General features: G+C 37.2%; 1 protein-coding gene across 1 annotated transcript; it reads right to left on the bottom strand.

The window, feature by feature from the left end:
• Positions 1 to 1331: 1331 nt before the first annotated feature.
• LOC137195118 (vasodilator-stimulated phosphoprotein-like) lies at positions 1332 to 12176 on the bottom strand. The gene is made up of 13 exons (XM_067607199.1): positions 11958 to 12176; positions 7965 to 8136; positions 6949 to 7129; positions 6333 to 6381; positions 5504 to 5825; positions 5163 to 5269; positions 5018 to 5066; positions 4867 to 4909; positions 4450 to 4492; positions 4192 to 4290; positions 3714 to 3783; positions 3213 to 3270; positions 1332 to 3085 (listed from the first exon to the last, which is right to left on the bottom strand). Exons 1-13 carry the CDS (start codon positions 11960 to 11962, stop codon positions 3036 to 3038), a joined length of 1248 nt encoding a protein of 415 aa, XP_067463300.1. The 5' UTR covers positions 11963 to 12176; the 3' UTR covers positions 1332 to 3035.
• Positions 12177 to 12740: the final 564 nt, after the last annotated feature.

Here is a 12740-nt window from a genome sequence, read left to right as displayed (position 1 = left end):
CTGAAATATTCTTTATTTTTTACATAAATGTTACAACCCAGCTTGTTAGGGGAAACATACAACATAAAAACAGGTGTTTTTGGCAAGATAGAGGTATTTATTAACAAGAAATTAGATAGTTTCAATAATACACAAACACAAGAGGCAAACTACCAAAGAAGGGCCTGTGGATGCTGTTCAAACCAAAAAACAAATATCCAAAAGAGGGCGCCTAAACTTGAGCTAAAACTAACTAACACAAGGAAACAAAATTGAAAATAAAACTTCATTGTCTAGACCTAATCTTTAGTGGACTGAAAAAACATATGCACAATAAGAATAGCAGCCCTGCTACTAATGAAACTAACAAAGGAAGACTGAATGTGTCTGTGCAATCAGTTGTCAGCAGAACTACACCCGCAGCCGCAGTTTCGGAAAGTGGGCTGAGTGAAAACTCTGAGTTTGTTCACCCTGAGATGAAGGAAACTTTGGGTTTCCAGTTCCAGAAAGAGAGCTGACTTAAACAGAACTCAGTTTAAATGTAAGAAAATTAGTATGAAGCTTTAGTGGGATCAATGAATAATTATCTCTATTAGTCATGACGTGATTGGTCGCACTGATGCAACATTGTTCCTATAATACTGTAGATTATATGTTAATATGCTGAGTGAGTGCAGCTGTAGAATGTAGTTTGAAAGTGAGATTTTAAAATAGGGAGCATAGTCTTAACGTGTTTTAACAGCATTTCAGTGACAATGTTTGAATTTACTACATTTGTTGAAGCAGCTGAAATAAAGTCACTGAATGCTGTTGAGCCAAGATACAAATAGATCTAAAAATCTAAAATATTCTGTATTTTAACCTTGACACCTTTTAAAGTGCAAATCACCAAACACATTATTACTGGACCAGACTGTGAGCTTACAGTCATGTCTCTATGTTTTTGAACTATATATGTTTTAAATCTTTAACTATATTTTTCATCTTCAGTTGCTGCTTCCTGTGTTTTGTCCGTCAGATTAAAGCTAAACAAATATATTTCAAATGTAATGTAGCTGCAGCCTGATACACAGTCAGATTCCACTTTATCATCATTAAGGAAATGTAAGTCCGGTAAATGATGGATTAATGGACAACACTGAATAAAACTTTATTGTGTAAACTTATTGACACTTTTCCCACTCTGACACAGGCTCTTTTTTTAATGATAAATGTGCACCATCCACACACACATACATTCATATCTCTACATCCACAAGATTAAAATGGAGGCTCTGCCTTTTAATGACCTGTTGCCATGGTGACTCGTAGTATCAGAGCTCCATTAATGATGGCTTTTTTCATTCATCCCGAACACGCTTAACTCATAGTGAATATACTAAGAGTTGATTGAACTGACTCTGATCAGCTGTTCTGGAACCAAAAACTCTGAGTTTCCCATCTCAGGGTTAATCAACTCAGGCTTAGACTCAGAGTTTTGAAACAGGCCCCTGGCCCGGTCCCCAGGTAGTAAATGAGTGCCTCATACTAACTTCACAGCAATAGATATGAACACACTTAACTGACAGCAATGAGAAGCACAGTCAATGATTGAATACTTCTTTCTAGTTTCTTCACAAAAGATATCTACACTCTTAACACAACAACGAGAGGCACCATTGCAAGCTGTTCACAATATCCCAGCTACCCCAGCTGACAGGCTGGCCAGACATTTATTGGTTCAGTAATAAACAACAAAATAGTTATTACATAGTTCTCTTATTACTTCAAATGCACCAGCTTGGCAAAAGACCTTTGGAATTTTGGACCAAATAAATGCTTAAAATAAAAGTGTATTATGTGGTTTGTGAAAATGATTCATCTGGACCAGCCCCAAGGCAATCTCAGACATACCAGTCTGAGGTACTAGTACTTTGAGTATTTCTATTTTATACTCATTTTACTTACATCTCACTACTGTTCAAAGGAGGATGTTACTCCACTACATTTTTCTGACAGCTGTGTTACTTTGTGAATTCAAATTTTACATATAAAACATATGATCAACAAATAAAATATGATGCATTGTTATAAATTAAACTACCCAGTTGAATACCTCAACTACACTAAGAATGCTGCTTACACATTAATGCATCAATAATCATATCCAATCATATAACACTCTGAAAGGTGCCATTATGCATTACTTTTATTTTGCTGACAATACTTCTGCACTATATTTAAGTGAAGTTTTTAATGCAAGACTTTTACTTTTAATGGCTTATTTTTAGGGGAAGGGGGAAAAGCCGGAGCTGTTGGTCTTTCTGGTGTGTAACCTCACCTGAACTATAACTGGTATGCCTGTTAGCCTCGCTTTCATAACATTTCAATAGTTGTAGACATTTATCTCGATAGTTTAATTTCAGCCTTTTTTCAAGAATATGTGTCTTGCGGTATGATCATGGAAATCTGAGAAACTATATTCATGTTTCACATACAAGTATTTTAATTTTTTTTTCCGTTTTTGTGTCAGAGTGTTAATTAATTTCTTACATTTTGAAGCCTTAGTTTGTGGTGATGTATTCGTCCACTGTGTTGCAGTTATTTTGAGTTAAATAGCGCATTAAAAGCTTCACATGTATTTATTGTGGGGTATTATATGTTATTGCAGTTTTTTGTGTTGTATATTTTTGTTATCATGTCTACCACCCTTGTAGGTGCCAAAAAGGAAAAAGGACAGTAGGGAGACAGTAGGATGTTGCACTCAACCTGAAGATGATTACAGTTTAAGGCATGCTTATGGAAATATTTGCATATTTTCTTTGTTCATGAAAAAAAAAAGAATGATGATATTGTTACCAGATTTGGGTAACTCAAGTATCAATATTGGTGCCTTCAAAATCAAGTACCGCAGGAATATTTAAAGAAGACACAATGATAAATACATACAAATGTATTAAGCTATATTTTGCATTTTGTTAAAATATCAAATAATTTCTGTTGGCTAAAAAATATGTAAATTGCCTGAGCATTGTATCATAAAACGTTCATATTCTCTCGATCCATTCTTCAGTCTTTCAGGATGTTTCACACTTGAGCTGAGCATTTTGTAGCTCCTGGACCAGTGCTGGTAGAGAAAAGCAGGATAATATACAGATATAACACAAAATAATTATTTCATATATTTCATATATGCACAATCTATTTTCATTACTTAATCTAATGACAACACATTGTGTACAAGTTGAATTTACCTGCAATTATCTCCTCCTTCACTTTGTGAAGCTCGTTTTTCACTTCTTCAAGAATTTCCTTCAAACACACACACACACAGTAAGTGAGAGAGAGAGAGAGAGAGAGAGAGAAAGGGAAACATGCAATGTAAGACTTTGGAATTAAAAAGTTCAAATCTTACATCATATTTAAAGCCGATTATTACTGTATTTCAGTGGTCATCCTTACAACTCTGCAGCTCTATATAACTTGGACAGAAGGTCAGACTTTGCAACTGCATTTTAACTCAGTGGTGCTTGCAGATGGTGGATTGAGAAAGACAAGCAGAACCTTACAACATAACATTGGTTTTATGATTTCTAAACAAAAGCTACATCATTTCCTGTGTGGCACAGGATATGATGTGGTTTCTGACGAATTATAACGTTTTGCTTTGAAAACATCACACCACAGAGCTTTACTTTACTTTAGATGAGTTGCAGAATATTGTTATATGTTCAACTAGAGATGGAGGAACCAACCTGTTTGATTCGTTCCATATCAACTACATCACTTCCTGCACCATCTGAGTTCTTTTTCACCACCTTCATCCTAAAATAGAAAGATCAATGTTTAACCTCAGCCAACACAGACTCCTTGAGATCAAGTGGGAAGGGAGAGGTGGCCAAGAAAAGCAGCATAGCTACCTAGTTTCAGCAGGTATTTGAGTGAGACAAAGAGGTAGACTACACAGCAGCACTGTCTCATGCTATAATTATAGCCTCAGAGAGAAACCACCAAATGTCAAGTGCTCCATTTGCTATAGTGAGTCGTTTACAAGCAGCATTCCAGTGCCGAAAACAGCAGTGATACCGGTGCAGTGCTCACCTCACTGGTCATACTGTAGGTAGCATAAAAAGCAGAGTGCACTGCAGTGCAGAAGTAGCATCCTGGGGAGAAAATACAACAGCAGCTGCAGAGCAGCAGGATGGATGGACGGGGACAGAGGTGGACTGGTACCTGGACACTGGGGTAGTGGCCGTGTTAGAGGAGGGAGAGGAGCAGGAGCTGAGACTTGAGCTGGAGTCCCTTTGACTGTTGGTTAGGGTTGGTTTGGGCCTATTGCAAAAACATGCAGATCCTTTAAGGCAAGATGCTGATTGGGTTTGTGAATTTGTATGGACGGCTCAGTGAGATTGTTAATTACACCAAATACATGTCTGTGGAACATAATTTAATGTTCATGGATAGAGAAAGCTTGATGGATCAGGCTCTTACCTTGGTATGGTGGCAGATTTTTCCCAGGGCTTTTCATTGATTTCTGGTGAAATATGATTCTATGTATTATTACAGTACGTGGCCATAAGATAAAATAAATGTGTTTGTAGTGTCTGTCTGTTTTAGCCTTCATACAGTACAATGCTATGTTGTGCTGAACAGAAAGAAGATATGGTGGTATATGAGGTATATATTGTTCTGAAATTAAGTCAACTTTGTGATTCTTGATGAATAAATGTACACTGTATACTATACACTACCCTCGCTGCCATAACAAAGTAGTACATTTTATTTTCCTGTGACAATGAAATGTATTTTTCACAGTATTATGTAGAGCGACAATGAGAAGGTACAGCGAAATCAGTTTATTTGACTCTATTATAGTCCTTTAGGAGGAGTGAAAACGACATTACTCACCACTTGGTCCTGAGGATTTTGTTACTGGGGAGTCAGAATCTTCCTGTAGTCAAGTACAGACATACCAGAGTTATCATCTGCCCATATCTTAAATTGTACTGCTCATTCTACAAACACTACAAATCCCAAAATCATTAAACAGGAGACTTACACTGCGAGGTTCTTCGTTTTTTGCAGCAGGCTTATCAGCAGCTTTCCTCCTATTTAAAATTGTTGTATTACAGTTGTTCAGAAGTCCCCAATATCAGATCATCACAGACATATCTGTCTTATATGTCTCTTAAGTAATAACTTACCTCCTTGCAAGGATGGCACTCATTTCTCCCATTAAACCGCCGCCTCCTCCACCTCCACCAGATGAGGATGCTGGTTTGGGGGCTGGGGCTGCTGCTCCTCCCTCATCCTGGATACACAAAAACACAGTTAGCTCCAGTCACTATGTTCAAGAGAATTTTGGTCTACTGATCAGCTTATTCAGTCTGTCACTGATGAGAACATGGACACCAAAATCAACTATCATTTGTGTCCCAAGCTACTGTTTATCTTTTTATACAGTCTTATACAGCAGAGCATATGTGCATCAGGGTAATAATGTTAGTCAAGTACACAAAGGAGAAAAAGCATATATCAATCTTACCTTAGGTGTTTTACGCAGTTTGGCTCCTGCTAGAGCTGCAGCCAGGTCATTTGCCCCTCCACCACCTCCTCCTCCCCCAGCAGAGGGCGGGGGTGGTGCAGGTGGGGCCATGCCCCCAGGAGGAGGTGGTGGAGGTGCCGGTGGGCATGATCCTGAGGAAGGGGGTGGACCGGGAGGTGGTGGGGGTGCTGGTGGAGCGGGTGGGGCTGGTGGAGCGGCTGGTGGGGCAGGAGGAGCAGGAGGGGCAGATGCAGCAGCTGAGGCCTGCCTCTCTCTCTCTAGACGCTCTCTCTCCTGCTGTTCCTGCCTCTGACGCTCCAGCCTGGACGGACATCAACAGATAATTTAGAATTTAGATGTATAGGGGTATGTGATGTGTGGAAGCTGCTGGTGGTGAAGACCTAGCAGCTTTTGAAAGCTGGTTTCTATTTATGTTTGAATTTTTCCACAGCTGAGTTAGATGTGTAACAGTATTATTATGTGCTGGAAGGATTAGTCAATTAATTGATGGTGATGAATTTATGACTCACTGTTGTTGGTGATGAATAAAGGCCAAGTACACACTGGTTTCAGCTTCTTAAATGTGAGCATTAGTTGCTATTGTCAGTATTATAACACTGTTGAATTAATATTTTTGAATTTTGGACTGTTGGACAGACAAAACAAGCGATTTGAAGACGTCAGTGTATTTGTGAAACTGTTTTTATTTTTCTCTATTCTCTAATATTTTATGGACTAAATAATTAATTGACAAATAGTTGGCAGATTAATCAATAATGAAAATAGTCATTAGTTGCAGCTTTAGTATCATTTATATAATTAACGGTACCTTTTCTGCTCTTCCAGTTCCTGTGCTGAGGGTCCATTCTGAGCCGAGCCTGAGCAAAAAAAAAAAAAAAAAAAAAAAAAATCAAATGATGTGTAATGTCATGTGTAATTGACAACTGTGTTCCTCTGCATCCAGCATATTTAAAGAATAAGAAAACAGTAGATGCAAGCAGGGTTGTAGTAGAGAGAAAACCCAACTTAACTTCTCACATTCATTTTAACAGCATACATTCATAGTATACTATGTAATAGATGTTTTCTAAATAAATAAGTACTTTTGATGCAAACAATTTTAGAATGATGATCTACAATGATTGTTGAAATATGTAACTTTGTCACCAACTGGAGATAGTAGTTAAAATGCTTTTTTATTGAGCACCACATCACTCTACATGCTACTGTATACTGAATTCATCTTTAAAACATATGTCATTGCCATCTATATTATAACAATCAAATTCATGAATGTAAAGGGACCATAGTTACAAGTAAAGCAACTGCAAAATCCTCTGATGACACTGTGACACTTTACAAAGATTATAGCATAAAAAGAACAGACATGCTTCACACGTTACTGGACTTGGATCTAATGTGTTCTCCTGCATTACTGTGTTTACCTGTGCCCGGCCCTGCATTGAGAGTCTCTAAAGCATGCATCATGGTGTTGGCAAAAAGTGCAGCGTCCTCCTTACTGCCAAAGTTCAGCCCCCACACCTGTCTGGGGTCCCGCCACTGGTGGAAGTTTGCTGTGGCTTGGTTATACTTCATCCCTTTGATAATGGGACAGTTGATCACCACCTGGCATTAACAGGAAGTGCATGATAATGATTGGATTGAGAATTTGAGACTCAAATAGCTTACAGTGTCGTAATACCATTCAATGCAAAAGTCAGACAGGCCAGAGGTGAGCTGTTTGATGCTGCTGTACATAAGGTGTATATAATATGTCTGTATGTGTTTGAAAAGAATACAGTGCAACAGAAATACACTAGATGGTGATGATCCTGTATTGTTCAAAAGGAGCACAGAGAATCATCTTTCCCCTCTTTGAAGAAGTATACTGTATGCATGTGATTATAAAAAGCAAATCACCATCAAAAGCACAAGTGAGATGAAGAAGCAAGAAGCCAAGATGGTCTCACTCAGCAATAATAAACAGGACATTTTCAAAGAGTTGGAACAAGCTGTGATTTTTCTCACTTATTTCTGTGGAATAGCTGCTACATTGTAAACTAATAGCTGGAAATGATCAGCTCATAGCAAAAGTTACGTGTGACAAAATTTCTTCAATTGTCCAACAGTTTAAGAGATTACTATGCTTAAAGTTTATAATCTTACAGAAGGTAATGCACCAAAAATGGGTCCCTCTTGGTCAGAACTCAACAAACTTGAAATCTGACTGATGAATTTGCAGAAACAATAGCTATACTGCCAAAGTGCATTGTTGAGTTCATCATTCAGATGTTTTAGGGAAGTGAATTACAGGTGAACTGAATATTTACAGAGGTTGGTGTTATGTGACCTTTAACCAGAGAGATTGCACTATATGTACACAACCAGGACACATGAGGGTGATTATCTATTGGGCTGTATTCGTGTGTGCGTGCATGTGTGTATGCATGTTGTTCTGTACCTGCTGGTCAGCCTGCAGTTTGCGGCCCACCACTCTGAAGCTGTTGGCCCCAGGGTTGTGATAGATCTGGACACGGCTGATGGAAGGACTGTCAGATCCCGCTGGCACCCAGCGCTTCGTGGCGTCATCATACAGCATGACTGTCGCCCTCACCTGGCAGATACTGGACTCACTGTTGGAGGGAGAGGGTATAGGGTCGGATAGAGAAAAGGATGGTGGAAGAAAAGATAAGATACGGGGTACGCAAAAAATGAGAGCAATAAAAGAAGTGTGTAACTTGATATGTCATGCTGCATACACCTGGCTCTAAAGTGGTTATCATGAGTATTCATGTTTTGTTCCTAGTTTTGGTGCAGTGTTTACTGCTGCTGTGTTTCTGCACTGTATTTCCCATAGAGTTCAGGTTTTTGTATGGAATAAAATAGGGTAATAAGTATTGTTGCTGTCTATCACCATATCTGAAACATTTTGTACGAATACATTCAAATGTGTGAATGTGTAAAAAATATCAGAACAAATAGAATTCATTTTTGAATGTGTAAGGAGATCTGTGGCAGATGAAAAGGATTTACACAAATAATTTCCAATGTGTGAGTGTGCATAAAGAAGATTTGCACAAAGGTTTGCAGTTACAAAAAAGGTTTGCCATTACATATCAGGTTTGCAGTTACACATCTATCTGTTTGTGAATGAAAAAAGTTCACGTAGAACTCAATTGTACGTGTGAATCCCAAGTTTATAGCTAAGAATCAAATCTGAGAGTACAAATAAAACCTACGAGTACAAATAATTTTGTCCCACATTTGATGCTTTCACCTGAATAGCCGCTGAAGGCGCTGAAAGCACGCCCCAAATGAACAGTCTCTGAACTTAACAACACTCATGTCCAACCCCCATATAAAAACACACAATTTAAAATGGACCTTGTCCTGTTTGTAGGTGTAGGACAAGCAACATGGATATTTTAAAAAACAGTAATGTTAGGAGCCACTGTTTAATTCTGCACATATTTGTAGGTAAATGTGGACTTATTTTAGTAAAAAGTAACTTAAATGACTAGTTATCAAGCAATCTATCACCAGTCATCGTTATGTTAAATTGTTGTTTTTTTTAGTCACAAACAAATAGAAGTGCAACTGCAAACCTGATGTATAATTGCAAACCTTTGTGCAAATCTTCTTAATGTGTTCACACATTGGAAATTAATTTGTTCACAAAATGTCATGCACAGCTCCAGATCTCCTTATGGATTCAAAAATTAAATCTGTTTGTTCAGATATTTTTTTAACACATTCAAACATTTGAATTCATTTGATCAAATGTTTTTACACGTCTGAACGTATTCATAAAAAATATTGTCACACATTCAGATATGGTGATATACAGTTACAATACATATGGCCCTAATTTTATTCCATAGTTTTTACAGCTGCAAAGTATGGTACTTCTTTATTGCATGGACGGTGCAACTTTACAGTATATATCAACAGAAATGAATCCGAAAAATTCTTCAATAGGCTTTTTTTTGTTTGCAATTTTTGCATTGAGTAATTTCAAGTGCACAAAATGAAACTAGAGTAACTCTAGTAATGCAATACAAAACTATACATATTCAATATATATACATGTGTGTTTACAATGCTATATATGTAAAGGATAGCTGCAAATATAGAAATGCAACAGTGCTAGTCAACCCTGTCTTCTGTATTTGGCCACAAGTTCTCATTGACATCACAACTGCAATACACCTGGGAAAGAATCTTATTGCAGATAAGTTCAGACATCCTCCATGAGGAGAAGAATTCTTCTGTGGGGTTATGGAATGGAGAGTGAAGTGGAAGGAAAAGTGACAGCATGCTTGAACGGGCTGTAAACCACTCTGTGACTGGAAGAGAATGTTGAAATCCAACATTTTCCCACACAATTACAAAATGTTCTGGATTCACCTCACCTGCCCTCTTTCCTCACCTGCACAAGTCTTTCATAGAGGTCATCAAGGAATGACATTAGACGCTCAGTGTTGTATGTCCCAGTTAGAAGTTTAGGCATCATTTTTTCTATGTCTTTTTAGATGTAAATATAGCAGAATGCAGTAAATTGCAGTCTAATTTACAGTGATTTAGTGTTATATTAGGTTTTTCACCTATAAAAGCTCACCTTTTCAGAACTGCTTTTAATTTGTGATTAATGATATGTGTTATATGATTTTAGTGTGTTTTCTACGATATATATTTTTAGTTTTTAGTCTATGATATATGATTTTAGTGTGTTGTTTCTCTTTGATTATTCTAACTTGTAAAGTGTCTTTGAGTACCCTGAAAAGCACTCAATAAATAAAATGTATATTATTATTATGTTATTATTATTAATAATAATAGAGATCCATAGTTTAGACAACATTGTCTTCTGCTGTGCTAACCGTGTGAAGAGAAAAAGAGAACTCAGTATTGAGAAACATGTGTTAGCAATTGTAAAAAACTGCAACTACCTGGTTCTTCTGTTTACATCAAAACCTACGCAATACCACGGTGGTACAAAAGTTAGGTTTCAAATGGCAGAAATATTGTCTATTGATAATTCTTGATTTTATAATATTTGTGTACTGCAATTAGAGGCTGCTTGTGTTTCAACAACAGTTAACATTTTCTAACATTGGCTTTTTTTGTTTGGCATTGAAAAAACTGCTGTGGGTACCAACACATATTGACACTCGAATTTCAATAGCGCTACTCAACACTGAGTGTTTGTTTTAAAAAAAATCTCAGTCTCATCTATCACAATCAGATAGATTAATGGGAGTCTTGATAGCACTGTACTTGTCGTGGTCTGGACATAGAATAGCTGTACAGGAAGAGGTTTTCAGATGCTTAACTTCAGTAATAACACAATGTAAAAATGCTCCATCACAAGCAAAATCTTGCATTTCAAATAGAAGTCAGGAAGTGTTATCAGTAAAATGTAAATCACTCATAGAGGGGTCCTGTCAGTGTTAAATTATTATATATCATATTATTTGATGATTAGCATTGATGCATTAATATATAAACAGGAGATTTCTAGCTCATTTTACTTAATATACCAAAGTAACATAATCTGTAACAATGCAGGATCTTTTTAAAAAATTGTCATATGTTTTTAATGTAAAATCTGAATATGCAAAGTAACTAAACTTGCAAAATAAATATAAGTACAATACACATTTCTCTCTAAAATGTAGTGAAGTAGAAGTATAAAGTAGCATGAAATTGAAGTACTCAAGTAAAATTCAAATGCCTCAAAATTGTACTCAAGTACAGAGCTTGAGTAAATGTATCTCTGAGGATGTAAATACATGGTTGGCAAAAGATATTTCATATGCAACCAGACTTAGTCTTCGTATCATATTAATCTGCATAATTTTATAAGAAAAGGTGAGAAAATAGGAAACAAAGGTACATTTGCAGCAGTACTGCATATACTTATTTCCATACTCTATGAGCCATTGTGACAGAGTTGTTTTCAGTCTACTTGTTGTTGCGAAGTCTTGTAGCCTGTGGGAAATCTTTACTTCCTGCCAAAAAGGTTCATGTTTTGACCACTTCCTGTGTTCAGTACAATGCTGCCTAATATGGACTACTTTATTCCACCTGTCAGTGAGATACAGTAACTCCTCTCATGAGCTCTAAAAAAGCTTTTTAAGGATTCAACATTACATTTTTTTTCACAGCAAACACAGACCACCAAGCAGTAATATTTCCATTTTATGTGTGAGAACTGTAAAAACTGAACACTTACAGTGAACTCCGGACGCTTGCAGACAGCAGGAAATGTATTCAGAACTAAAGAGCATGCTTGGCAAAGTCAAGTGTGGAGTTGACAGAAAGCAGTACTGTGCTACATAGTTTCATTTATTCATTCATGAGATGTTTAACATGCTTTGGAATATTAGAAAAAAAAACAAAACAGTTTTATATGGGTTAAAGTTGTTATCTATGTCATTAGAAAATTACTCACCCCATATTTTAGCAGTAGTTAGTATCCAAAGTTTGCTTTTGAACAATCTGCTTCTTCTGATAAACTTGAATCACTCCTTCCACCCTCTCACAGGTATATTTGTAGCCTATTGAATCAAGCCTGCTGTCATATTCTCCTGCACACCTCCATCGCTCTCTATCATGACATTGTTTGACGCGAACCACTTGCACTTCTGCCTTTGTATTTTCATTTCCTAGACAGTTTTTTTCATTCTTCCTGTTCTCACCTCCTTCACTCGCTCTTTTTTAATTCACATCTTCACACCCCCCCTTTTTCCGTTACCCTGTGGCACAGCTCTGATTTCTGCCTCAGCTTTCTTTTTTCCGTCATATAAGTCTGTTTATTTGGGGAGGGGGATAGTTTTTATTACGGTTGGTGCCAGGCTGAATGTGTGTGTGTGTGTGTGTGCCTAAGTGTGTGCATGTGTGTGTGTGTTGGGGGTTGAAGGACGACAAGATTCCCTCCACTTGCACACTAGCCACAATTCTTCATATAATTATTTAGACTACTTCAGATAAAGAGTTGGAAGTGTTGCTGCATCACATGCAGTGGTTCTGTGCAAGTTCTCTGCTGCATGCAAGACAATCAGCAGGTGTTATTGTATTTCATGGCTCAAAGCAAAGACTTACTGTTTTGTATTGACTAATGTGATAGCTGTATAATCCAACAACAGTGGTATTTAACTCTGAAAGTGTTAAAACTGGTTTAGTAACAGTGGTAGCAGTAGGACTGGGTGTAGTAGTAGTAATAGCAGTGGTAATA

Source organism: Thunnus thynnus, chromosome 13 (genome assembly GCF_963924715.1).
Source record: "Thunnus thynnus chromosome 13, fThuThy2.1, whole genome shotgun sequence".
In the NCBI taxonomy this organism is placed as follows: Eukaryota; Metazoa; Chordata; class Actinopteri; order Scombriformes; family Scombridae; genus Thunnus; species Thunnus thynnus.
This window is presented reverse-complemented; position numbering and strand designations above follow the sequence as displayed.

Excerpts from the sequence above, each read along its gene's own strand:
- LOC137195118 (XM_067607199.1), bottom strand. Across the intron at positions 5,826-6,332 it reads GAACTGGAAGAGCAGAAAAG|GCTGGAGCGTCAGAGGCAGG; the intron begins GTACCGTTAATT and ends ATGTCCGTCCAG. Across the intron at positions 5,270-5,503 it reads AACTGCGTAAAACACCTAAG|GATGAGGGAGGAGCAGCAGC; the intron begins GTAAGATTGATA and ends TTGTGTATCCAG.